This window comes from Colletotrichum fructicola, assembly GCF_000319635.2.
Source record: "Colletotrichum fructicola Nara gc5 chromosome Unknown KSG_Nara_v1_contig03, whole genome shotgun sequence".
NCBI lineage: Eukaryota > Fungi > Ascomycota > Sordariomycetes > Glomerellales > Glomerellaceae > Colletotrichum > Colletotrichum fructicola.
This window is the reverse complement of record NW_027094053.1, coordinates 6,582,321-6,605,110: the sequence shown is the minus strand read 5'-3', so window position 1 is coordinate 6,605,110 and position 22,790 is coordinate 6,582,321. Positions and strand designations below refer to the sequence as shown.

The 22,790-nt window shown below is 52.6% G+C and overlaps 7 protein-coding genes across 7 annotated transcripts; 4 read left to right on the top strand and 3 right to left on the bottom strand.

Moving 5' to 3' along the window:
• Positions 1 to 846: 846 nt before the first annotated feature.
• CGGC5_v006704 (uncharacterized protein) lies at positions 847 to 2,700 on the bottom strand (the record flags this gene model as incomplete). Its single annotated transcript, XM_066151729.1, has 3 exons — positions 847 to 1,670; positions 1,734 to 2,000; positions 2,160 to 2,700. The coding sequence occupies 3 exons, from the start codon at positions 2,698 to 2,700 to the stop codon at positions 847 to 849; spliced, it is 1,632 nt and encodes a 543-aa protein (XP_066009262.1).
• A 43-nt stretch (positions 2,701 to 2,743) lies between these two features.
• CGGC5_v006703 (Heterokaryon incompatibility protein 6, OR allele) lies at positions 2,744 to 4,395 on the top strand (the record flags this gene model as incomplete). Its single annotated transcript, XM_032031487.1, has 2 exons — positions 2,744 to 2,902; positions 3,052 to 4,395. The coding sequence occupies 2 exons, from the start codon at positions 2,744 to 2,746 to the stop codon at positions 4,393 to 4,395; spliced, it is 1,503 nt and encodes a 500-aa protein (XP_031889287.1).
• A 1,304-nt stretch (positions 4,396 to 5,699) lies between these two features.
• On the top strand, positions 5,700 to 8,912 carry MIMI_R811 (putative ariadne-like RING finger protein R811; the record flags this gene model as incomplete). Its single annotated transcript, XM_032031486.1, has 1 exon — positions 5,700 to 8,912. The coding sequence occupies one exon, from the start codon at positions 5,700 to 5,702 to the stop codon at positions 8,910 to 8,912; it is 3,213 nt and encodes a 1,070-aa protein (XP_031889281.1).
• A 611-nt stretch (positions 8,913 to 9,523) lies between these two features.
• CGGC5_v006701 (uncharacterized protein) lies at positions 9,524 to 11,684 on the top strand (the record flags this gene model as incomplete). The annotated part of the gene is made up of 2 exons (XM_032031485.1): positions 9,524 to 10,310; positions 10,357 to 11,684. 2 exons carry the CDS (start codon positions 9,524 to 9,526, stop codon positions 11,682 to 11,684), a joined length of 2,115 nt encoding a protein of 704 aa, XP_031889433.1.
• A 572-nt stretch (positions 11,685 to 12,256) lies between these two features.
• On the bottom strand, positions 12,257 to 13,836 carry CGGC5_v006700 (Sterol uptake control protein 2; the record flags this gene model as incomplete). Its single annotated transcript, XM_032031484.1, has 3 exons — positions 12,257 to 13,432; positions 13,516 to 13,569; positions 13,771 to 13,836. The coding sequence occupies 3 exons, from the start codon at positions 13,834 to 13,836 to the stop codon at positions 12,257 to 12,259; spliced, it is 1,296 nt and encodes a 431-aa protein (XP_031889430.1).
• Positions 13,837 to 16,246: 2,410 nt separating this feature from the next.
• RTA1-7 (Protein RTA1) lies at positions 16,247 to 17,250 on the top strand (the record flags this gene model as incomplete). The annotated part of the gene is made up of 3 exons (XM_032031483.1): positions 16,247 to 16,394; positions 16,445 to 16,693; positions 16,748 to 17,250. The coding sequence occupies 3 exons, from the start codon at positions 16,247 to 16,249 to the stop codon at positions 17,248 to 17,250; spliced, it is 900 nt and encodes a 299-aa protein (XP_031889431.1).
• Positions 17,251 to 20,758: 3,508 nt separating this feature from the next.
• Positions 20,759 to 22,022, bottom strand: CGGC5_v006698 (uncharacterized protein; the record flags this gene model as incomplete). Its single annotated transcript, XM_032031482.1, has 3 exons — positions 20,759 to 20,973; positions 21,033 to 21,450; positions 21,510 to 22,022. The coding sequence occupies 3 exons, from the start codon at positions 22,020 to 22,022 to the stop codon at positions 20,759 to 20,761; spliced, it is 1,146 nt and encodes a 381-aa protein (XP_031889436.1).
• Between the last annotated feature and the right edge of the window lie 768 nt (positions 22,023 to 22,790).

Below are 22,790 nucleotides of genomic sequence, written 5' to 3'. Positions count from 1 at the left end.
CAAGTGTGCTTTTGAATCATACCCTGAGCTTACTCGAAATTCGGCAAAATCGCCGTCCTGTAGCTTCACGAAGACAAAGTCGCGCAGTCAATAGCACATTCCAGATTAGGACCTGCGTATCTGCAGGCTTACACATCCGACATTGTCATACTCAGCATTCAACGCCACTCAGCTGTTATTTGCTGCAACATCAAGCCTCGTCTCACCATCGCCGTATTTGTCTTTGATCATTCAAATATTCACTAAGTACTCAAATGAGTCGAAGCAATCCACCGGCTTACTAAAATTTTGTATTGTAGCAACCATCGGATTTATCCATATCCTTCAGATGTCCTTCCAAACTTGTGGTATTTTTCACCCTGATGATTCTCCGTAGGCTCATCTCCGTAAAAGAACATCGGACAATGTGTGAAGTTGTGTCCTGAGGAGTTGGCGCTGTTTGAGGATGGGAAACCACCTAGAAAAGACTGTTCGCCGACGTGCTTATTTCTGTTTATTGCACACACTTGGATTTCTCGGAATAGCTAGTCGCAGGTACAAACCCAAAGTGATGGAAACGTTTGATACCGCACATATTGGACTCCTGAATCTAGCTAGGTATGTTTCGGGTTTCAGCAGAAACTTTGCACGAGTAAGGTAGGACGAACGTTTTCCAAAATCCAGTTGACCTCGCGTAATAATTCATAAAATTTAAATGCTCATTGCCAACAATAGTGAACGTTCTGTTAGGTCAAGCAGTTGCGCTTCTTCTGTATAAGTTGAGACTAGTTCACTTTAGGTATGCAAACACCCCGGCGTGTTAAGTGTTCCCGCCGTCGCTCTTACCCAGGCGGACATCCGCTGGAGTCAGTGGCCAACGAGCTTCTGGTGGTCGTCCTTGGTTTCGACGTTTTGCACTCCCTCAGTGACCCTGTGCCACTCAAGGAGGTTTCTCAGTTGTGTGGCATGGGTCGTATGGTGATTCTTGGACAGCTGTCTGAAAGCCCGCAGCTCGTCTGTGTCCTTTGGTCCCAGCGAATGCCACAGCTCGCGATATACCTTTATTTCGTCGGCGTCCGTGGTATGCATATAGCGGGTCAGCTCGGCTACCTCGCGCATCTCTTTAGCTGTGGTGATGTTGAGAGATTTTGCCAGCTTGACGAGAGGTTTGATCTTGTGCGCGTCGGAGCCTGCGACATCTTTGAGCACGACCAAATAGCTCGCCGCAGGATCTCGAGGAGACAGCTCGAGACTGGTCCATAGCTCTTGTATGCTACGGGCTACTTTGGGATCGTATTCGAGGCCGAGTGCTGCGTATGGACCCTTGTAATAATCGACTGCCTTATCGTTGCGAAATTCAAGAGACTCGTGGTGGACAAATGGCCTGTAAACAATGTCCCACTTTTGTCCCTGATGTTTCACAGGTTTCCAAATGCCACTGTCATCGCGCGGGGCAAGGAATAGGGTGTCTTCGTCACGTAGCTCTTCCTCGACGCTACTCAGAGCCACGCGGAACCACCATTTATCGCCGTCAGCGACCCAGTTCAATCGCGAGGGTATAAAAACTGCCTGTTTTCTCTCTGAAGCAGAACCTAATAAAGCCTTTTCGTCGTCTTCTGAGAGTCGCGGGCAGGCCACGTATCCAGCTGAAGCGAGTCTCAAGGCAGCAACGAAAGAGGGAATATGGTCGTCTAATATACCAATGTCAGTGGAGTCGGAATCATTGAGGAGATAAAGGGGCGACTGAAGCTTACAGTTTGCCTGCATAATTACCTTGCAAAAGTCAACCATGAGATCCTCGCGGCCGCTTAGGCGTAATGGCTTGGTTGGGTGCAAAAGCCCAAGAAATTCGGCCAAGTTCGGGCGCTTGGTTTGAAACCCCGACCCTTTGACGGCTTGACGCCATATGTCGGGGATCGGGACCCCCATGTACAATGCCAGATTGAGTGCGTTTACGAGGTGCGTGGCCCAGTAACGCGCGTTCCAGACTGTGGTGTAGTTTTCTGGAGGAAAATACTGGTCTTGCAAAGGTCATGTCTCCTTGCCCAGGTGCTGCATGATCTTAATTGGCAAGGGCTCTTCGGCCGTCGGCTCTGCTTTCATGTCTTTCAGAAGCCTCTCGATGTTACCATAGGTGTGTTGATCCTTGGCCCTGAGGACATCGAACAAAAAAGGCATACTTCTCGACCATGCTCCCATGCTGTGCGGCGGCGCCATCTTCTGTTCCTTGAAGTACTTGTAGAACCATGGTCCCAGAAAGTCGTGAGTGGCTGCCTTCTGTCTGCGGTCGTCCGCCTGCCGCGTGGCTTCGGCAGCAGCCACTGATGCGAGTTGCTGCAGAGCTACTTCGCCCGTCATGACGATCCCGTTGATGAGATCTAGCATACGAAGCACATCAGGTGAAGTCTCCTCAGTGGCTGACGGCTTGTATAGGATGTCATGCTCGATATCAGACCAAGCATGCATGATAATGCTGCCTATCTGGATCTCAATATCAACGTTGGGGTCATTAGCTGCATATTGATCGAAGTCCCGGCTCTTATGGCGCACAACCACATGTGTAGCCTTATAACCGGAAAAGGTCATCTCAGGAGCCGAGCTGGTTCTGTCCATTAGCTCCATCTTGACCCGCTCGTCCTCGGATGCTTCCTGGATCTGGCGTTGTCGCTCCACATGCTTGCGGATCTTCTGGAAGAGGCTGTGGGCAGACCAAATTTGCATCAACCAGGACAACGCTTTTGAGAAGAGTGAACAGATCCCCCTCATGGACCTCATCTATCGTAACGCCAATCGCGTCCTAGTGTGGCTGGGCAACGACAACCATAGGATCGCCGCGGAAGCATTCCGACTCGTTAAAGACCTGGGAGTTGTGTTTGGTCTTCATCAAGGACACGCAAATCTGGGCCACGACCTCTCCAATAGAGTAGGTCATCTTTCAAAGTCCAGGGATTTGTGGTCTCCACTGCGGGAGCTAACTCGGCTTCCATGGGTAAGTCCCTTAGCTCGGTGGCGCTCATGTTGCATTCAAGGATCTCTGCCTCTCTGACGTCCTATTTCGTTCGGCCTGTTTAGTTTACAAGAGTATGGATAGTTCAAGAGATTGGCGCGAAGGCTCCCGCGACGCTATTTTGGGGCGAGGCTTACATCGAGTGGGATCTCCTTTACTCGGTCTGCAAGGCCATCAACGGAGAACATCACCTGCGCAAACAGGTCGACGTGCAAACGCCAAAGATCACGTACATGTACCGTCGGCTCATTGAGCCCGACCGTATGATCGCAAATCGCCATGCCAACCGGTTCAGCTTCCTCTACGAACTGCACCGCGGCCGCCATTTAGTGGCTACGGACCCTAGGGACAGAGTGTTCGCCATGCTGGGCCATTACTCCATCCGCAACGGGCCGAATCAGAAGCTAAGGGAGCTTACAGCTGATTACACAAAGACTGTGAAAGAAGTCTTTGCCGACGTGGCATCGAGGGCTCTTGTCGGCGACAACAGTTCCCTGCTGGCCCTAGCCGCAGTCCAGCACCACAACCTCCCACCATTAGGCGAGAATATGGCTGTCGAGCTAGCCGACTGCGCCAATTATTGCTCATCATCTCCGAATGGCTTACCTTCCTGGGTTCCGGACTGGCGTCTTTATCAATCGCATATCCTTTCAGAGCCTACCAGCCCACACCACGCTGGTGGCCTCTCGCGGCCGGACTTGCGAGTCGACGAAGATTCCAAAACACTGCATATCAAGGGAACCATTGTTGATGTCGTGGCTGCCTGCTCCGGGCCATTTCGGCCGCGAGAATTTCACGTCAACGGGTTGGACTGGTCCATGGCTATCCATACGGTGTGGCGCGACGTGTGCGGCCAGTCCTCCGGCTTTGACCTATCGCAAAAATACCTCCCAACTCGTAAACGCTTCCAGGGAGGTGAGATCGAAGGACTCGCTCTCTTCGCCTACGTCCAGACGCTCAGTAACGCTTGCGTCGCCACCGCGTGGCAAGACAACAATCATCCGTACGAGTCGGTCCCGACGCAGCAGTGGTTTGCACACGGGGTCTCTTATCTGACCCAAGCAGCCGGCGGAGGTTCCTCTCCCTACGCGGTGTCTGATAGTAATGATGATAAGCTGCAGGAATGGACGAGCGGAGGAGATGCGGCCAAGTGGGCGCGCGCGGCCAACGGCGCGTCGTGCAATCGGAAATTTGCGAGGACCCGAAATGGATACTACGTCCTCGGTCCAAGAGTGATGAAACCTGGCGATGTCATTTGCGTCTTGCTCGGAGGGAAGATGCCTTTCTGTCTCCGGCCGTGGGGGAAGAATAATTACCTGCTCGTTGGGGAGTGTTATGTGCATGGGATCATGAACGGGGAGATCATTGATGGCGCGAAGAACGGCGAGAATGTGTTTGACATTGTCTGATACCAACGCTGTGAAACTACTGCAGCAGTCCGCAGTAAGGAAAGTTTCAATACCACTTCTGAGCCACTGTACCTACGCATCTTCTTGCACATCTACCTTGGGCAAATCACATACATAGGTATATGGTTAAGGGTGTAGTTTTCAAGCCCCCTAAGGTCGATGATGGACTGCTGGCGGCTCAGCTGCTTTTGTGGCAGGCGTGAAGCAGATATGCTCGCGAGTGGCATAAACGGCTTGAGAGCATCACTCATTTCAAACAAGGAGGGGTTTAAGAATTGGCACCTTTTATCTAATGAACTACGGTCGCGAACTTGAGGGAACATGATGGATATTAAGCTGGACACATTTATGACGAAGATTAGGTAGGTATTAGATGTTACTCTATTTGTGGATAAGAGTGAGATAAATAGTCTATTACTATTATTATTCTAATACTTTTTCTATACTAATATAATCTATTTTAATGGCTGCTGCTGCTGCTATTCTTGTTATTGCTGATGTCGTCTGTCGTCGTCGTCGTCTGTCGTCGTCGTCGCTTGTCGTCGTCGCTTGTCGTTGTCGTTTGTAATCGTCGCTTTCGTTATCATTATCGCCACTGTTGTTGTTATCGCTACTGTTATTATCATTAATACTCCGTACGGACTCTTCTACTACTAAGTTTAAAAGGGGTAAATAACTATGTAGGAAACATAGCAGCGCAGACACAGGAAAATTAGGCGGTCTCTTGAGGAATTAGGCGCGCGCCATCTTTGAGGGCGGTGCAGTTGGCCAACAGTGGCCCGGGCGGCGCTTAGGCCACGACCACGGAGGCCAGGCCACAGCAGGTCAACCTAGAACCTAGTGCCGCCAGCCCATAGCGGTTTTCCATTCCCTGAGGTGTTTTCCTAGTTGCATCTCCCTAGTGAGCTCCCCCACAAACGTCAACGACATGAGGCAGCCCTGGTGCAGTAGAGAACAAGGTTGAACGGCCTTGTAGCCAAATGCCATGAGTCACTGAGGAAAAGTACAATTGGGCACGAATGTCGGCGAGTGACGCATCAACGGCCACCGCAGAGGCCCTTCCAACGGGTACCGTAAACGGGTTACATATCTACACGGGTGGCTGACGGCGGCGTGAGTCAAACTCGGCGATTGGCCTCACCTTTCCATTCCCTACGACCATGAGACATAAATAGGATGAGGTTTCTTGTCTTCTCTTCTCATTTCCTGCCACTCTTCCTTCATCGCGGTCAACCTCCTCCTCCTCCTCTTCCAAAGCAGCCGATTGACTAATACGGCGTGGAAAACATCACTTGCCGCCCAATATGGCTTCGGACGAGGTCTTTGACCTCCTCGTCCTGACGGACGCCACTGCGTCCATGAGTAGCTACCTTCGGGCCCTCAATCAGTCTTTGCCCGAGATTCTTCGAGTATCCGCCCTGACAGACTGCTTCTCTCGTATTGGCGTCATGGCATACCGTGACTACTCGGCCGACATGGTGACCGAGTGGTCTGGCTGGTACGGCGATGGCGAAGATACCATCACACAGTCGAAGCTACTCTTCATGGCCAAGAGCATTCGCACCGACTCGGGACACCACAGTATCGACTGGCCCGAGGCTGCGAAGACCGGTCTCGCGCGTGCCTATAGCGTCATGAGGCCCGAAGCTACCACAATCATTGTTCTCTACGCAGACGCTCCGCCCCATACTCTCGGCATCGCCAGCAGAAACAGAGACACTGAAATCAAGAACTTGTCCAAGGCGGACTCATTCAACGGCGTTGGCAATCTATTCACCGATTGGGTCTCCGGAGCCAAGGCCCTCCAGGGCGAGAAGAAGGCCAAGGTCTTCTCTATTATACAGGGGGCCATCGCTGACACCCTGTCTCCGTTCCTGTTTCTATCCCATCTGACGGGCGGCGTATGTTTCAAGCTGGATATCGGGGATGCGAGTGTCACCACTGCTGATGCCATCTCCCAGCTGACTATCGGTATCCTCCTGTCATGGATGGGTGTCGGAAAGCTGGGAACCTCTGCTTCCGGAGAGCGGAAGTTTGCCAGACTGCTGCAGTACCGAGATACAGCAGCAATCCAGAGCAGTACCCATGAAGGTGACGGAGACACCACTGGCAAATACTTCCCAGTTAACCAATCAACAACTGCGGAGTATGTTGTTGAGGAGAACATCGAGTCCCGCGACCCTACTCTTAACGAGTTGCATACTGTAGTCGATGCCAGGAAGACCCCAGTCATGGATTTCTCGAAGAGATACACGGCCGATACAAACTACCAAGGATTCGTTGTCGACCAGCTCAAGTCACTCATCGATGCAGATGTTGCTGCTATTGCAGTGAACCCCATCTTCGGGACTCTTTGGCGTACCGTCTGCAATGACCGCGAAAACCCAGCCCGAGATGGTCTCATCCAGTCCTTCGGTTATGCAGTTGATCGCATCTCTGAGCCAGAGAAAAAGAGTCGGATGAAGACTTGGTTAGAAGGGTCATACGATTATGCCGCAGAGATCCTCGACATCGTCAGCCAGGTCCCCAACGAGGAGAGATACCCCTGCGTATTCTTGGACCCGACCGTATTTTTTACAAACGAGGGCAACGGCGAAGACGACAAGGCCAAAACCTCCGGCAAGCAGGGTGTCGCTGGTTTCACGCGTGACGAGCTGATGGAGATTGGTCGTTCCTGCGACTCTCGCATTCTCCGCAGGCTCGGTCGAGTGCTCACACGACTTACCTATGTCCAGTCTAAGGACACCCTACCTGCCCACATGAAAGGTGACGAGGAGGTCATTCGGATTCCGATGGCACTTGCGGATGCGAAATACCAGCGCAAGTTCTGGAGAATACTCCTTCATCTTATTCTTCCTGGGACAATGCTGGCAGCCCGTCCCGGAGCGCTTCTAGCTGCACTGTCCCTGCGTATGGGCTTGAAACCCCTTACAGAAGCTGCCGACCAGGAACTCCTATTCTTCAGCAAGAAGTGGAACAACCTCGACATACCGGAAACTTGGAACGCAAGCTGCCTTTCATTGCTTCTCGACGCCGACAGAGACTACGAGAAGCGAGTCACAGAAGGCGTCACCCATCGCCACAGCCACGACGCCTGCATCTTGTCGGAGGGAGATCGTCAGCTGTTCAAGACGCTAGTCGACTACAAGCTACTTGAGCTCAACCTCAATACCACGCTCCAGGCCAAGCTTGGTTGGCATCCGGAGAAATCCAAAGTCGCGCTTGGGCCTGTCGTGATCTGCAAAAGCTGCAGCTTCCCTCGCTCAGTCACAATCATGGGGCGCGACGGTATCTGCGGTCTCTGTCCTCAGAAGTGCAGCTGCAATATCTGCCAGCCCTTTGAGGATGAAAAGCTAAGAAGGGAGACGAACGTGCGTGCTGATGATAACGAGAAGACGGAGGGTACATGGGTCGAGTGTTTCACGCCGACCTGTCGTGCCCAGTACGTTGTCTACAGCCCAGACGCTCTGAACGTGCGTCCCAAGTGCTACTACTGCCGACACAGTAGCTCGGCAAATGCCCCCTGGGTTGAGTGCTCGCAGTGCCTTAACCGCATTATCTGGCCAAAGGCGTACCAACCTTCTGACTTCGATGCCGCCAGCTTCAAATGTCCTGGCTGTGTAACGAACAGCGTCACTATGATTGACTACGAAACTTCTGCCAAAAGCTTGAGCGGAGAAAACGGCACATCATGGCTTCTTCGCAACGAAAACGGTGCCATCAAAGACCCTTTCAACGGCCGATCTCTCTTCCACACCATCTCAGCAGTCTCGGACCGACAGTCTTTAGCAGCCAATGTACAGGTTCTTCCAGCTGAAGCTGGACAGTCTACCCACCTGACTATTCGTGGCAAGGTGGTGCACAACCAAGCGCAGGTGTTCGAATCGCTTCGTTCCTGGGTCGAGTCTCGGAAAACAGAGGCCGGTGAATGCAGTTTGTGCTTCTCCAACATTCGAAAGACCGATTTGCGTCAGGCATGCGGCCGCTCAGGCTGTCATAAGACCATCTGCAATGGATGCTTGCAAGACTGGTATGGTCTCAACTCTCGGGGCAGGATTATCAACATCGCCGCTCTATCGTGCCCTTTCTGTCGCCGCCAGCCGACCCGCAAAACAGTATCCGCCTTAGGGCTGTCTCAGCTCGGAAACTTGGGCACTGCGGTGGAAGAATCCGGGTCGTGGATCTATGCTTGGTGCGATGACTGTGGCCTCGCTCGTCGCTTCGTCGAGAGGGTGTGCGCGGCTGGGGCGCCGCAAGAAGTGTTCAACTGGTGTTGCGATGAGTGCAAGGAGATGAAGGGCACGAAGCTGCAGATCAGACAATGCCCTGGCTGCGGCACCCTAACAGAGAAAATGGGTGGGTGCGACCACATTAGCTGCACCGTCCCTGGATGCGGCGCCCATTGGTGCTTCTTCTGTGGCGAGAACGTGGGACTCAACGACATCTATGATCACATGGACCGTGTGCATAATGGTTGGTGGAATGGCGAGGACGAAGATCGAGATGATATGTATTAAGTAAGGACAATAGTGTGGCAGATACCTAGTACTTATTGCGTAGACCACTGGTAACACCATAAGACTGAGACGGTACCTCTTTTCTCGCTATCATCGTTCCTGTTGTAGTCGCTGTTATCGTTCTCGTTGTCGTCGTCGTCGTCCATAGTCGTCGTCCATAGTCGTCGTTCATAGTAGTCTTCTATCGTCGTCTTCTATCGTCGTCTTCTATCGTCGTCGTCCCTGGTAAAGTCACTAAATGTCAGAAAATGTAGCCGCCCAGATACATCAAAATTAGGCGGTCTCATAATCATAGATGCCCAAGTAATTAATTTATCGTACCTTGCTCCCATTGCTCTGCATTTTGATGGATTTGCCTTCTTGCAATTGATTCGCTTAATGTTTGACGCCAAGATTGCTCGAGTTACAGTAGTCGCACAGCGTCAGGAAATCAACCATTTGATGCTTGCCCATTTGGCCCGAAGACCGGGCGAGTTCTTCCGTTGACTCCTCACTTGACGAGAGGTCGCATTCATAGGCCGCGATCATAACAGTCGACATTCAACACATTTCTCGTTTCTTGCTTTGCCGTCACTTTCTGTTCTCAATCTGCAGCAGACTTGTCTTTCACAATGTCACCATTGGTCGGTTTCTCAGACAATCAATTCCGCACACGCGGCGATCTCGTGCGGGCTGCCGCCGCCCTGATCGGCCCATTGGAGTTGTACAAGTCAACTGAGAAAGCACGAATCAAGCTCGCGACAAATACTGCTGCCGGGTTCGACGAGGTCTCGGCCCAGTTGGAGGGATTCGCCCGCCCGCTTTGGGTGGTTGCTAGCCTCCTCCGCGAACCCAGCTTCGACGCCAACAATGGCGTGGATCTCAGTTCTTGGACGACGGGACTAGTGGCAGGCACCGATCCTGGATCTGAGGAGTACTGGGGCAACGTGGGAGATATTGATCAACGGATGGTGGAGATGGAGTCCATCGCATTTACACTCTTGACCTCCCCCGACGCATTCTTGGCATCATGCGACGGAGAGGCCAAGGGGAGATTGCGGACTTGGTTAGGCCAAATTAACGGCAAGAAGATGCCACAGAACAATTGGCGCTGGTTCCGTATCTTTGTCAACCTTGCTCTTGTCAAGACTCTTGGCGTTCAAATGGAAAGTGTGCGTCACTTCATGGAGGAAGACTTCGAGTTGCTAGATTCGTTCTACCTTGGCGAGGGTTGGTCTAGCGATGGGCTTTGGGGAGAGGAAAGGAAGCAAGCCGACTACTACTCTGGCAGCTTCGCCATCCAGTTTGCCCAACTCTTGTATGTCAGGTTTGCTGTGGGTGATGAAGAGAGGGTAGAGAGGTACAAACAGCAGGCAAGGGAGTTCGCGTCGACTTATTGGAGATATTTCGATACCAATGGTAGGCTCTTTGTTCCAATACGGTACTCTAGACTGACTATGCATAGGAGCTGCGATACCTTTCGGCCGAAGTTTAACGTACAGATTCGCCTTTGCGGCTTTTTGGGCCGCTGCGGCAACGGCTGATGTCAGTTTGCCGGCTCCAATTGACGATGTCGGAGCTGTCAAAGGCTTGCTTCTTCGGCATCTCCGCTGGTGGGCCAAGCAACATGATATGTTCAATACAGACGGGACGCTAAGCATCGGCTTCGCATATCCTAACATGTACCTGAGCGAAGACTACAACTCGCCGCAGTCGGTGTACTGGTGTCTGAAAAGCTTCATAGTACTAGGACTCGACGAAGACCACCCCTTTTGGACAAGCGAGGAACTACCTCATCCACTTGACGGCGCACAGTGGAAAAGCAACAGGATACCGAATCATGAGGGTTTGAATCGTATCGAGGGGGTCTGGCCCCCTAGGCAGATCCTCTGCAGCACCCCTGAACACCACTTGTTCTTGTCTTCGGGGCAGATGACAACCAAGACGTTCAAAGCAAGGGAGGCCAAGTATGGCAAGTTTGCCTACTCTTCTACCTTTGCATTCAGCGTGCCAACAGGGAACATGCTTACGCAGATAGCCCCTGACAGCACACTCTGCGCTAGCAACGACGATGGCGATAGCTGGAAGGTCCGGTGGGAACCCACTGATGTGCGTCTCGAGGCCACATCTATCATCAACAGAGACGAAGTGTCCTTTGAGGTACAATCTCTGGTCAGCACCTGGAAGCCTTGGAAGTATCTTGACTTGTGGATCGAGACGACCTTGGTGCCTGCCATGGAACACTTCCCAGGGTGGCACGTTCGGGTCCACAAGATCAATGTAGGATCCATGGCGGATACTCCTTCATGGATAGACAGCATCCAGCTTGTTGACGGAGGCTTTGCCATTGCCTCCCACACGACGAAGGGCAACTTCTTGCCAGAAGTAGCCTTTCAGGGGCTTGGGGGAGAAGACTTCACCCAACAAACTGACAGCGCCCTTGTTCTTTCGACGGCCGGTGCGAGCGGTATCGTGGACCTCCCGATGAAGTTCGATAGTGTCGGAGGCATCGTTGGCCAAGAAGGAGCATCGGGTGTTAAGAGCGAGGTCTTTGTACTAAAGGCTGACCCTAACACCAACTTGATCGCGCAAAGAACTTTCATTCCGGCTGTCAAGCACCGTATTAGCTTGCGTCAACATTTTTCTGCGGATCAGAAATCACTGCACCTTTCCTCTGGCATTTTTGCTTTCAGTTCTCAGGCCAACTTGGAAAATGTTGCTAGCAGGAACATTTGGCAAGAACGTCCTCGAGTGGAAATTGCACATGGCAAAATACGCATTCATGCTTCTTAGCGTTCACGCAGGATATTCGTTTTCGTAGAGTAACATTCTAGCTCCACATTGCGCAAGGGCAGCATGACCTCCCACCCTGCAATACAACAACCATTAGCACCCGCGATATTGCGATCGTTCTCGCGTGTTGACTTACACAAGGCAGACAGCAATGCACAAGGCTGAGCCAATTGCTCGGAACAGACGGCCCGTTGGATCCATGGGATGGGATGAAAGTTTCTACAAGTATTCTTCCTATAGAATAGTGACAGAGTTGACATTTCATAAACCTTACAGCGTCACTGCGTGCCTTTCAAGGTTTGCCAAGTTCCGAAGAGCCGTACTCCAAATTCCGGGGCCGTGGAAGGCCTCACACAAACTCCGTCTTGCCCGTCCCAGCCTGGCAACCTTTATCATTTGTATCGCTGCGCTGAACCCAGTGACGCCCTTTTCCGTCCAAACTTGAAGACGCTGTAAATCTGATTTCTGTAATGGGCATCCAAATCCAGCTGCGAACCGCTCCGCCTCGCTGTGAAACCGTGAACTGTCTCCAAATATCGTGAAGAGACGAACTGCAAAAGAAATAGCAAAACTTAGAGTACGACAGGCATGGCGTGCGCCATGTGTTCTATCTGTAACTCGTAGCTTCCCACTCCGATGACCTCTATGGGCCACATGATGAGCTCCGCCCACGCCGTGCCCATAAGCTGTTCCGAGATGATGGACAACAGAGCTCGGGCCCAGCCGTTCAGAAACCAACAGAACGGTTCTGCCATGTTGATAATGACGCAATAGTGAGCCAAGACGACGAGAGCTGCGGGATGACGGCGCCGCAACATGTCGAGGTAGTCGCTTGACATGAGTACGGGCCACAAGAATACCGCGCGAAACTCAACTGGGGCAGACATGGCGTTCATGGTGGAAACCTTGGCAATAGCTTCACTCAAGGCTATTACCGCGTTATTGATGGTGTACTTGCCCTCGGTAGAGGTCTCCATGGCACCGATCTCGGCTAACCGGGTGCTGAGCCGGGGAAGCCGCTCAAAGAGGGGCTGAAGCGACGGTTCCGGCGTCTGAGGCTCGCCGGGGCCGCGGATGAAGATTTCGCGCAGCGGACCCTTGCGCAGATCGTCGTCTGAAGCGCGCAGAATCACGCTCATGCCGTCTGTCAGGGTGAAGATGTCGAGCATGCTGTCGATGGGTGAGAAGGTTGGGTTGTACTTCTCATAGCTGGGGTAGGTGGCGAAGGCGCTTAGCGTCAGGAAGATGGAAGACGCGAAGAGGGCGTGGCAGTTTGTGGAGGAGATTGTGCCGAGCAAAGTTCCTCTCATGCCGTTGATGGCGTCATTCTGGTGCTGGGCAGCCTGCATAAGGTAGGCATGGCGGCAGTCTGGTTGGAGGTATGCCAGATGGTAGGCTGAGAAGGCAAGGAGTTGGTGAAGCAGAAAGGGGTAAGAGAGCGCCTCTCTTGGCACATCATACTGGAGCGTCTTCTGCGCCTGGGAGGAGTGTGAGAAGGTTCGATACGACACCGAAGTGTAATGGTGCATAAGCTCGAGATCTGAGATCCAGCCGCTGGCCGTCTCTGTCTTGTTCAGGTCGGTTAGGAAGCGTGAAAAGTAAGGGAACGGGTCCGACTGCGAAGACGGAGAAGTCTGCCCTCCTGGACTCGACGCGCCATGGTGGCCACCGAGTGATCCGGCTGCGGACTGTGGCGAAAGAGACGCGGGCGACTGCGCGCTTGGCCTCCGCCTAATCGTTGCCGACCCCTATCCACCCCCGCCGCTGTCAGATCCGAGAACGAGATACCTCAACACCAAAGAGTTTCGATTCTTGGGGAAACAGAACTTACCCGTGATCCCGATCGCCTCGCCCGATGCCCTACCGCCGGCGCTTGTGCCGACACCTGGGACGAGCCGCTTGTTGACGCTCCCGCGTTTTCTAGTAGACTGCAAGGCAGCCCGTGGCGCACACAGGCACTGCATGGCCTGTTTTCGTCACACTACGTCAGGAGGATCGCGTATTAGTCTCACATCTCAACATCGAGTGTCGGCTTCTAAGTGGCACCAGGGGCTTCAGGGGAATTTGGGAGGTTGCATCGACCTACTTTGACTCTTCTCTCCTTGCATCTCAAGCACCCATTTCGAGATTTCCTGTACCCCAAACGCTTCATGGTGAGATCGTATGCGGCTCTTCTTTGCTAAGATTTCACTGCCGAGAGGGCAACATTGAGAATGATTAATGATATCCGAAAACGACAACGAGGACGAGGTTGAGGACAAGGTCCAGTTAATAAGGACGAGCTGGTGGGGGTGGTCTGGTGTCTTGGTCGGAGTATGTGTGCTCTGTATATACGCCGGCCACCTCCAAAGATAGCCAAGACGAGGGTGTTGTTGTGTTGAGCCTTGTCGAACACTGTTGCTCGCCGACTAAACAAAGCTAAGACGGATGGGGAAGTCAACGGGTACGCCCAGGCTTCGTCTGATCTTGCAGTAGGCAGTCAGGCACAAATACCTCAGTACTTGACGCATTTACTGACAGGTCAAGGGCACTATTCTTAAGATACGGATAGAACATGCGCGGGAATGCCAAGCCCTGAGTCTGCCATTCGAACAACTTAACCATCGACAATTTCATCACCCCGCCGGACGGGGGTCCGGAAGGCTAGCCATGAAGCTTGGAGGGAAGAGGGCTCGAGATGGGAAGGGAAAAAATTGGAGAAGTGAAGCTTACTAGGTTCCTTGGTATTCCCAGCCGGCGACGGTGATTAGGGGTGACGGTGTCAGCGACGCGGAAACTGAGTCGCGCCAAGACCGTCCCCTCTTCGTCGTACGGGCGGAGATGCCGCACCCCTACCTCTCTACGGCAGGCCTGGATACCTTAACGAGCATGTATGACGGCCGATGCTCCCTGATCAGTGATGTGATGGGGGGGGTCCCCCGCCGCCGCACGCACACGCACACTCACACGCTCCGCGTCCGCGGGAGGAGCGGCCAGGAGCGGTAAAGGGTCGTCTGGCTAAGCCTTTCAAGTACGTGCGTCATGTGGGGGAGCCCTTACGGTCGTCTCTACTGTAGGTAGTGTATCTGCAGCAGCATGCGCTCCAAACTCCAACGTGGTTCCCGCTGGCGCATTGACAGCCTTGCATGGACAGGCTGAATATAGAACCAGTGAAACGGCTTCTGGTCGACGTTGCGGCCGCGGCAAATGAGATGAAGAAGAGACAGACCAGCTGTTGAGACTAAAGAGGAAAACCAGGGCGCGAATTTGCCAAGACATTTCGTCAGAGTTGGTGTATCTGGTAGAAAGGCTTTTTTGATGAAATACCCTCTCACGATTGTTAGGCCAAACCTGTGTCGTTTAATCCTGCGTCCATCGCCAAGACCAGGCTCAGCCCAGCAGGTAGCAGCTAAGCCTCAGTATTGCGTCGCCGTGCCCAGATCGTCCGCCGATGTTCCCGCCCACCTCCTCTGCTGAATAGAGTTTCTTGGAAGAGATGGGGGTTTCCTGAGTTAAGCCTCGATCCGGAGACTGCCAGCCAATTTGAATTGACAGGGAAATATCGGCCTACGGCAAAGTCTTGGCGCTCCCAAGACTCCAAGAGACGGCACACGCGCAGACCAGCACCACAAGCACGACCAGCCACACACCACCCGCGCCCGTGGATTCCGTGGTGAAGAGCGTCCGGGCGCTCCGCGGGCCCTCTGGGGTCAATCCCCGGTCAATCCCCGGCCGAGAAGATTTTGACTCGGCGCAGAGATACTGGCCAATGATGAGGCGATCCGAAAACGACACTGCCTCCACGCCTTTAACCGGGGTTCTGTATCCGATTACTACAATATGCTGACACGGAGCAGGACTTTTCGGCGGTAGACACGGGGAGAAGCGTCTGCCAGCCCCGAGGGCCAATCACAAAGAGCGGCTTTCTGGTTATTCCAGTTAGAGGGGCATCGTGTCTAGTCGTAACCCTGCCTAGCACGGCGTCTTGGTTGTCGTAATTTCAAGTATTTGAGTATTTTACGGATGTTCGGCGCACTGACAGCTGTCACTCTATTCAATGGCGCTAGCAGCATAACGGTTGAGATTTAGTCTCTCGCAGGAATTCGTACACAAGTCATGTATTGAGTGCTTATGCAATCACTCGCGCGCCTTCAAGCACTCCCCACAGGGCTGAGCATGATGGGAAAGTTGAATGTCATGAACATAAGCAGGCATCGGAACACGGCTCGTTTATCGTTTATCGGTTATCGGTTATCCGTTCTCGTTTTCTCTTTCGTATGTCGTAGAAAACACCACTCGTTTCTGCGTCTGACTGTAGAGGCTGAGCAGAGATAGCTTCAATTCTGGCAGACTTAGTGTGGTTGACAAGAGGGATTGGTTCCGGGCGTTCCAGCAGTAGAACTATTACCTGGTGAAGAGAGTGCTTAAAGCCAGAGGTCTGCATTGGTACAACAATCAATTGCATTTAGTATCAACACAAAACGAAACTCAGCCATTGATTTAATAAAATAAGTTGACGACCGTTTTTCGACAAGTTAGAGCCACAAGTCTCGAGAACTCCGTCCCGCAACAAAGAAACAACAATGGCGAACGATTACTACCGCTATGACCCCTCCTTGCCTGCGGCGATTATCTTTGCCGTTTGCTTCGGACTTTCTGCAGCCGGCCACGCATTTCAGCTTGTCAAAACCAGAACCTGGTATTTCATACCATTCTTAATTGGTTGCATCGGTATGGGCATGTGCTCTTTCTCGTCAGTTAGCGAAACTAACAGGCCACAGTTGAGGTTGTAGGATATGCCGGCCGAGCGATCAACGCAACTGAGACACCGAACTGGACAAAGGGGCCCTACATTATTCAAGCTTTGCTCTTGCTGTTGGGGCCTCCGTTCTACGCCGCATCGATCTATATGGTGTTTGGGAGACTAGTCATCTTGCTGGATGCTGAGAAACATTCTCTCATTCGGAGAAAGTGGCTCACGAAATTCTTTTTGCTTGGAGACATTTTGTCTATTTTTGGCCAGGCAATCGGTAGGTCATGGCCCGCTCAGAGCATCTGAGTCAACAGTAGCTAACGTGTCTCAGGTGGTGGGCAACTTGCCGGTGCAGACACCCAAAAGAAGAAGGATCTGGGCCAAACGATTATCATCGTTGGACTTGGCATCCAAATCTTATTTTTCGGCTTCTTCATGATTGTTACGATTCTTTTTCATCTTCGAATCAACCGCGACCCCACCCCGACTAGTCTTGTGGTTAAAACCCCTTGGCGACGCCTCCTCCAAGTGCTCTACGTTGCGAGCTTTCTTATTCTGGTTCGCTCAGTCTTCCGAGTTATTGAGTATGTCATGGGCGAAGACGGGGAATTACAGTCCAAGGAAGTATACATCTACATTTTCGACGCACTGTTGATGCTTGCTGTGTCAGCAGCATTCAATTATTTCCACCCTTCACGAATTATCAGCAACTCTGCGGCAACCCGTTTCACCATTTCAGACCCAGAGGATCAAGTCAATAATTACCCGATGACTTCAACAAGCAACTTCGACGGGTCTCGGTCAGCGGCATCCAGCTATCTCCCGCAGAAGTAGGAAGGGTTTGATGACTACATTGCTGCGCTAATCCGCTCACCCCCATCCTGGATAACAGGCTTTGCTTTTCTGCTTCCAACAGCTGTTTCGATTGATTCGTTTGGTTGACTGTTTCTCTCTTCGACTCAACTCCAGAATAGATGATTCCCAGTTAGAATTGCCCGCTTAATTCATGAATTTGTCTCGTTTTCTGAATCCAAGGTCTTGGCAAAGCCAATATGCAGATAGCAAAACACCTTCAACCCCGCACTCGTCGTGGCTGGTGATAACAGAAAGATGGGATGAAATGCTCGAACGGGCTTCCGGTCGCCCCCACGACGGGATGTGCAGATGATCATCAGGCTGACAGCCTGTAAACTCAGTCCGCCGGGACATTGAAAGTGCCCGAGAATGCAGCTGGCCGGCTTGGCATGTCAAAACGTCTCGGAGAAGCTCACTGAAGGTGACGGCGGCCGAGCCTCATGGCGCGAAACATCAAGGTCGCTGTGCCAAGAATCACCAGAGCCTCAGGAAAGCACAAGTGACGCCCGGCTTGCCTCACAGGGATCGACGGTTGATCAGGTTGCCTCAGATATAGATCTCATATGCTCATAGCTCCCAAAGGGTCTTGGCTGCCAGGTTGAACTCGCTTTGGATGGCAGGGTATTGACGTGCCGTACGCCGCGTGCCGAGAACTCAGCTGCCCAAAGGTCTGCGTCCAAGCTCCCCAGCACCGCGGCGTGCCGTGGATACCAAGGATGAACCCAAATGTCGATGCTATACACAAGCGACATGTGCTATTGCTCAGAATCAAACGCCAAGACTTGATGGTCTCTTTCACATCTCGTCGGCGCTTCTGGTGCAGCTTTCTCAGTCTCATGACGCAGATATTAATAGCGGCTTCTGTGAGGGCATTCGGAACGGGCCGTTAAGCTTTCTAGGTGAAACCACATGATGGGGTGGACCCTGCAGTGACTGTGCACGCTTGAACAGCCAAGACCCAAGGCAACTTAGCCAGTTACGATGGTGCCCATGAGCTCATGTGGCCGGGCACTTTCGACAAGCAGACGAACCACCCTGGCGGGATGAGGAGGAGGGGACACAAAGTATGAACGTATTCGGCTCTTTTACGCGCACATGATTTCCGAACCGTCGGAACCGACTGCAACGGAGCTCGGGCTCTGCATGTTGCCATGCTGCTGTGATCGACGGCACCCCTCCCGCTTTCCCTTGCCTCCGTGCCCCCCGGACAGCTGGGATGATGGTGTCAAAACGTGGCGCAGGGCAGACACTTGGGCCAAGGACCCCATGCTTCTTTTCCCAATCAGCCTTGGGCTGGCAACAGCGTGGCAGAAGAGACAGCGCCAAGACCCCTATCTATCTAATTTTATACCCCAAATGTTTGATTTCCCCGCAACTGCTCGAGTAAGATTAAAAGAGTCTCGCCTGCTCATCACATGAAGTTATTCACCGCCGATTGCTACATCGCGAGGTCTTGGCATCGTCTTCTTGACTCTTGGCTTGGCGCCGTCCTACCCGATGAGCGGAGTGGCTGGTGTCTTTTCCTTTCTTGGCACTTGCAAGACTCAAGACCTTTTTTGCCTTCAAATTTTGATTTCATCAACAAGGCCAAGGGTTATCACCACTGCTTTCTAGTGCGCGTTTCGATACCGGTGCAGAGTTGATGCCAAGCCCAGCTCGACTTGGCCGCCGACGCCGCCATTATCTATCACAACCCGGCCCAGGTCGCGGAGGTCCCCAAAGGAGGAATGCAGATCCGTACCATGTCTATCACGACTTTCTTGGCACTCATCAATTGACTGATGTCGTTAGCACGAGGCAGACCGGCAACTCTGGTCATGAGGTGTCGCCCTCGGGTGGCGATGGCACTGAACATGTGAATGGCAACTTGGTGAACACACTCGCGCCCATGTCGACGACGCGAAGCACGATGTCGATCATCACGACGATATCAACTGGCGCAACTCATCAGCGACGGGTAGGTAGATCATCGCTGGGTTGAAAGAGGCAAGCCACGTCGAAGATGACGAGTATGTGGTGCTATCGCCGCTTGCCAAGAAGTCATTTGACTTCAGCAACTAGAATCAGGCCATTCTTCCAGGCAGCCATGTTGCCAAGAAGAAGATAATGGTCGCTGAGTCGTTCGCCAAGCCGCTTTGAAGATATTGTAGCTACTTCTCTTTACGTCTCATCCACTTGTTCCAAGATCTAGGAATAGTCTGCTGGAATGAGGTTCGCATCATGACTGCTTCCCATTCAGGACTAGAGTCTCCAGTGTTATTTGATAAATCATTTCCATGTCGTGACGCGAGCTACTGGGTCAACGATGATCTAGTTGTTGAGAGAATTCTTCTGAAGTCACGGGAATGAACAACATGAGGACTCAGTCTGAACACTACTACAACTCGTTACCTATTCAAGTAATTCCGGTCTCGGGGCTGTAGGGCTAGGTGACCATAGGCAACGTCACTTGGGAAAGAGCACATTGGTGATTCGTGACTTGACTTTACCCGATTTCTTCTCATGGGCTGATGTATTACCCGGGCTCGATGCTTTATCGTGATATTTCACGGCAAGCATGGTAGATCTCTTGGCGATCTACAGTCTGTTCATGAATCTGCTGTCAAGCACGGCGTAAGTAGCGGCTCTTGAGTGTTCGGAAACCATCCGCACCCTCCATCGGAACAACGCGCCACGTCTCTGTAGACGCGCGTGTAACTGTGGGCTCCGTCGACAGGAATACACCTTGCTGCAGAGTTCGCAGCCTCCTAGGGCTGAATTAAACTACGTGTACTTGGTGACCTAGTGCTTCCAAAGAGTCTTCGTTCTCGTTATCGTTCTCGTGGTTATGATGTTCGTGGGCCGTGGCTGATGGTGGCACGTGCTTGAAGTCACTCTCACCAGACCTTCGATTCTCAACGTGTGTATTCATCAATGCGACGATAGGGAGAGGAGGAGAAAACGTATAATTCAAAGCAACATGAATCATGGTTTGCCCGCCTGAATGATACAAGTATTATCTAGTCGATAGGTGCCAAAGGAGTCGCCCATGACGCCCAAAATCTTTGATAACTAAATTAAACTAGCTAGGAGTTCCCGTAGCTTCCAAGCTGTTACCTTTGAATTGAGGTGTGAAGTCAGGGTAAGTATTCTTCCTATTTGACCAAATTCCATTTGGCTGAGGCGTCTTCGAGTACGTGAGATAGTCTAGTTAGTAAGGTAGTGTAAACGAGTAAAGTTATCGTCGATTTCCTGGATTGAGACACAGGTCGTAATCCAGGTGTTGTGTAATGACATGAACATACTGAATAAGCTTGGCACAATTCTTTTGCGATTGGACTTGCCCTGAAATCAGGGAATCAACCTAAATATTTGTAGCTTCGAAACGGTGCATACACGAAGTATGAAGTATGTCTACCTATGTACAAGAATAAAATAGTTCATCAACGAGTTCCCAAATTGTCGTGTTCCTGTTATCCACGTTACATCCCTCATCATTTGTAACTTCTCACTTGGAGAAGGTAGCCTTGATCACCTGGATTCTGTTATTGTTGGTGAAAGACATGGTCAAAGTCTTTCCAGAATCGTCAAGGTAGGGGTGAGCAACGCCAGCATAGACCAGGCCATTATCAATAGGCTGAGCCTGGAAGATCTGTACATCGGGAGTCCACGGGCCCTCAGGGCTAGGGGCTGTTCTCAAGAAGACAGCGCCGCCGCCAATGCCTGATACAGAATTAGTCAATCGAAACTCAAACCCCATATATGTCGATGAGAATACTAACCGAGGTGAACCATGATGTAGCACTGGTAGAACTGGTTCCAGACAACCTGGCCCTGGCCAGTGCCCCAAAGAACGGCAGTCTCAGACGTGAAAGTGGTCAAGCGGTCCGACTTCCAGCCCTGCTGGCGGCCCCACCAGTACTGGTACTTGGTCAAGTCGAAGGCGTCACTGGCCTTGACGCGGACCATGTAGACGTAGCTGCCGTCGACCCAGCCGGTCTTGGTCGTCGGGGGACCGCCCCAGGCGTAAATGTACTCGGAGCGGGGGTCGCGGAAGGCCATGATGTCGCCATATCGCGGGTTGGTGTTGGCCGGCCACCAGAAGCCCTGATCGCCGAAGCGCTTGGTCACGGTTGGAGTGCCGTTGATGACGTCGACCTTGGCGATGCCAGCGCCCACGAGCCCGTTGGAGTTTTGGTTCTAGGAGGGGTGTTACTTTTTGACTTTCTTTACATGCGATCAATGAGATGACAACTTACAACAAGGTAGAACACCGCGCCGGTTTTAGTGGCAGCATTCACCTCGACCAAACTGGTCCCGCCAAACCCAGTGTCTTGCTTCTCACCCCAGGAGGCGTTAAAGGGAACGAACTGGTTTTGGCGCCCGTTGCTTCCCAGGTTCAAGTCGTGCACAAGCAGCGGGTTGTTCGTGGTCGCCGACACGGCGTCGCGGACCATGCCGTGGAACCCGGAGATGTCCTTGGCGGGGTCCGTCACGCCGGCATCGCACCAGAGCGTGTCGCCCCAGACGGCGTAGTACTTGCCGGCGATGGCGCCCGTGAAGCCGAGATCGCGGTGGGAGCAGCTGTTGTCGGCGGTCTGGAAGCCCAGGTAGTCGACCTTGGGGTTGGCGATGGGGTTCGTCCCGACGGGCTGGGTGTTGTCGGGCATCCTGCGCGAGACGGGGTTTGCGTTGGCGAAGTTGCTGCACGTGTCGGTGCCGGCTAGCAGCGCCGCGGCGAGGGGTAGAAGACGTGCCGTGTGGGGACGCATAGCGATCTCGATTCTGGTCTTGTTGGGGTTGCAACCTCGGCCTGAGGGGTATAACGTGATTGTCGATAAGGAGGGGACGAGAATGGCTTCTCGGTGTGACTCGGTGTGATGATGAAAGAACGGGATGCCGGATTCATCAATCTGGCTGGTGAAAAGACTGTCTGCAGTTGGAATGTAAAAGAGTGAAGTTATCGCAAGAAGGAATGCTGATGATGCGCGAGCGCCTGGTTGAGGGAGAAAGACATGATTGAAAGCTTGGCCCTGCCGCACTTATGTACTCGATTGCGTAGTGCAAGGTGGCCGTGATGCCATATTGTCAATCTCCCGACTTGATGGCAGGATGTGGGCGATGGATGACAGGGCCAGATGGTGTGGCAGGCCGGGACACCTCACGGACGGGACGGGCTGCAGATCCAGAACGCCGGACGGTGCGCCACGGCGCTGTGGGGCGGGTTCGGGACCGAAGGCGGGCTGAGAGTGAATAGAGGAGCAGGGCCAGAGCTTCCTTGGGCTGGCGAAGGACGGGTGTGGCGTCGTGATTGCGACACAGAGCTAGCATGCTGGTAATTTTGGTGCCTTGTGGGAATTATGTGGCGTCCATGCAATAGTCATCGTTAGGATTGATCCTGTAGTAATGAGTTGCGGAGTTAAGTCGTGGTCGATGACGAAGTCGCGATGTTCTGCAATAGCCGGTGAAGACAGGAGTTGAGTTTGCTGCACGTTGGAAGAGGGTCGATACTTGGGTACTTGATGTTATGATCGATTTCA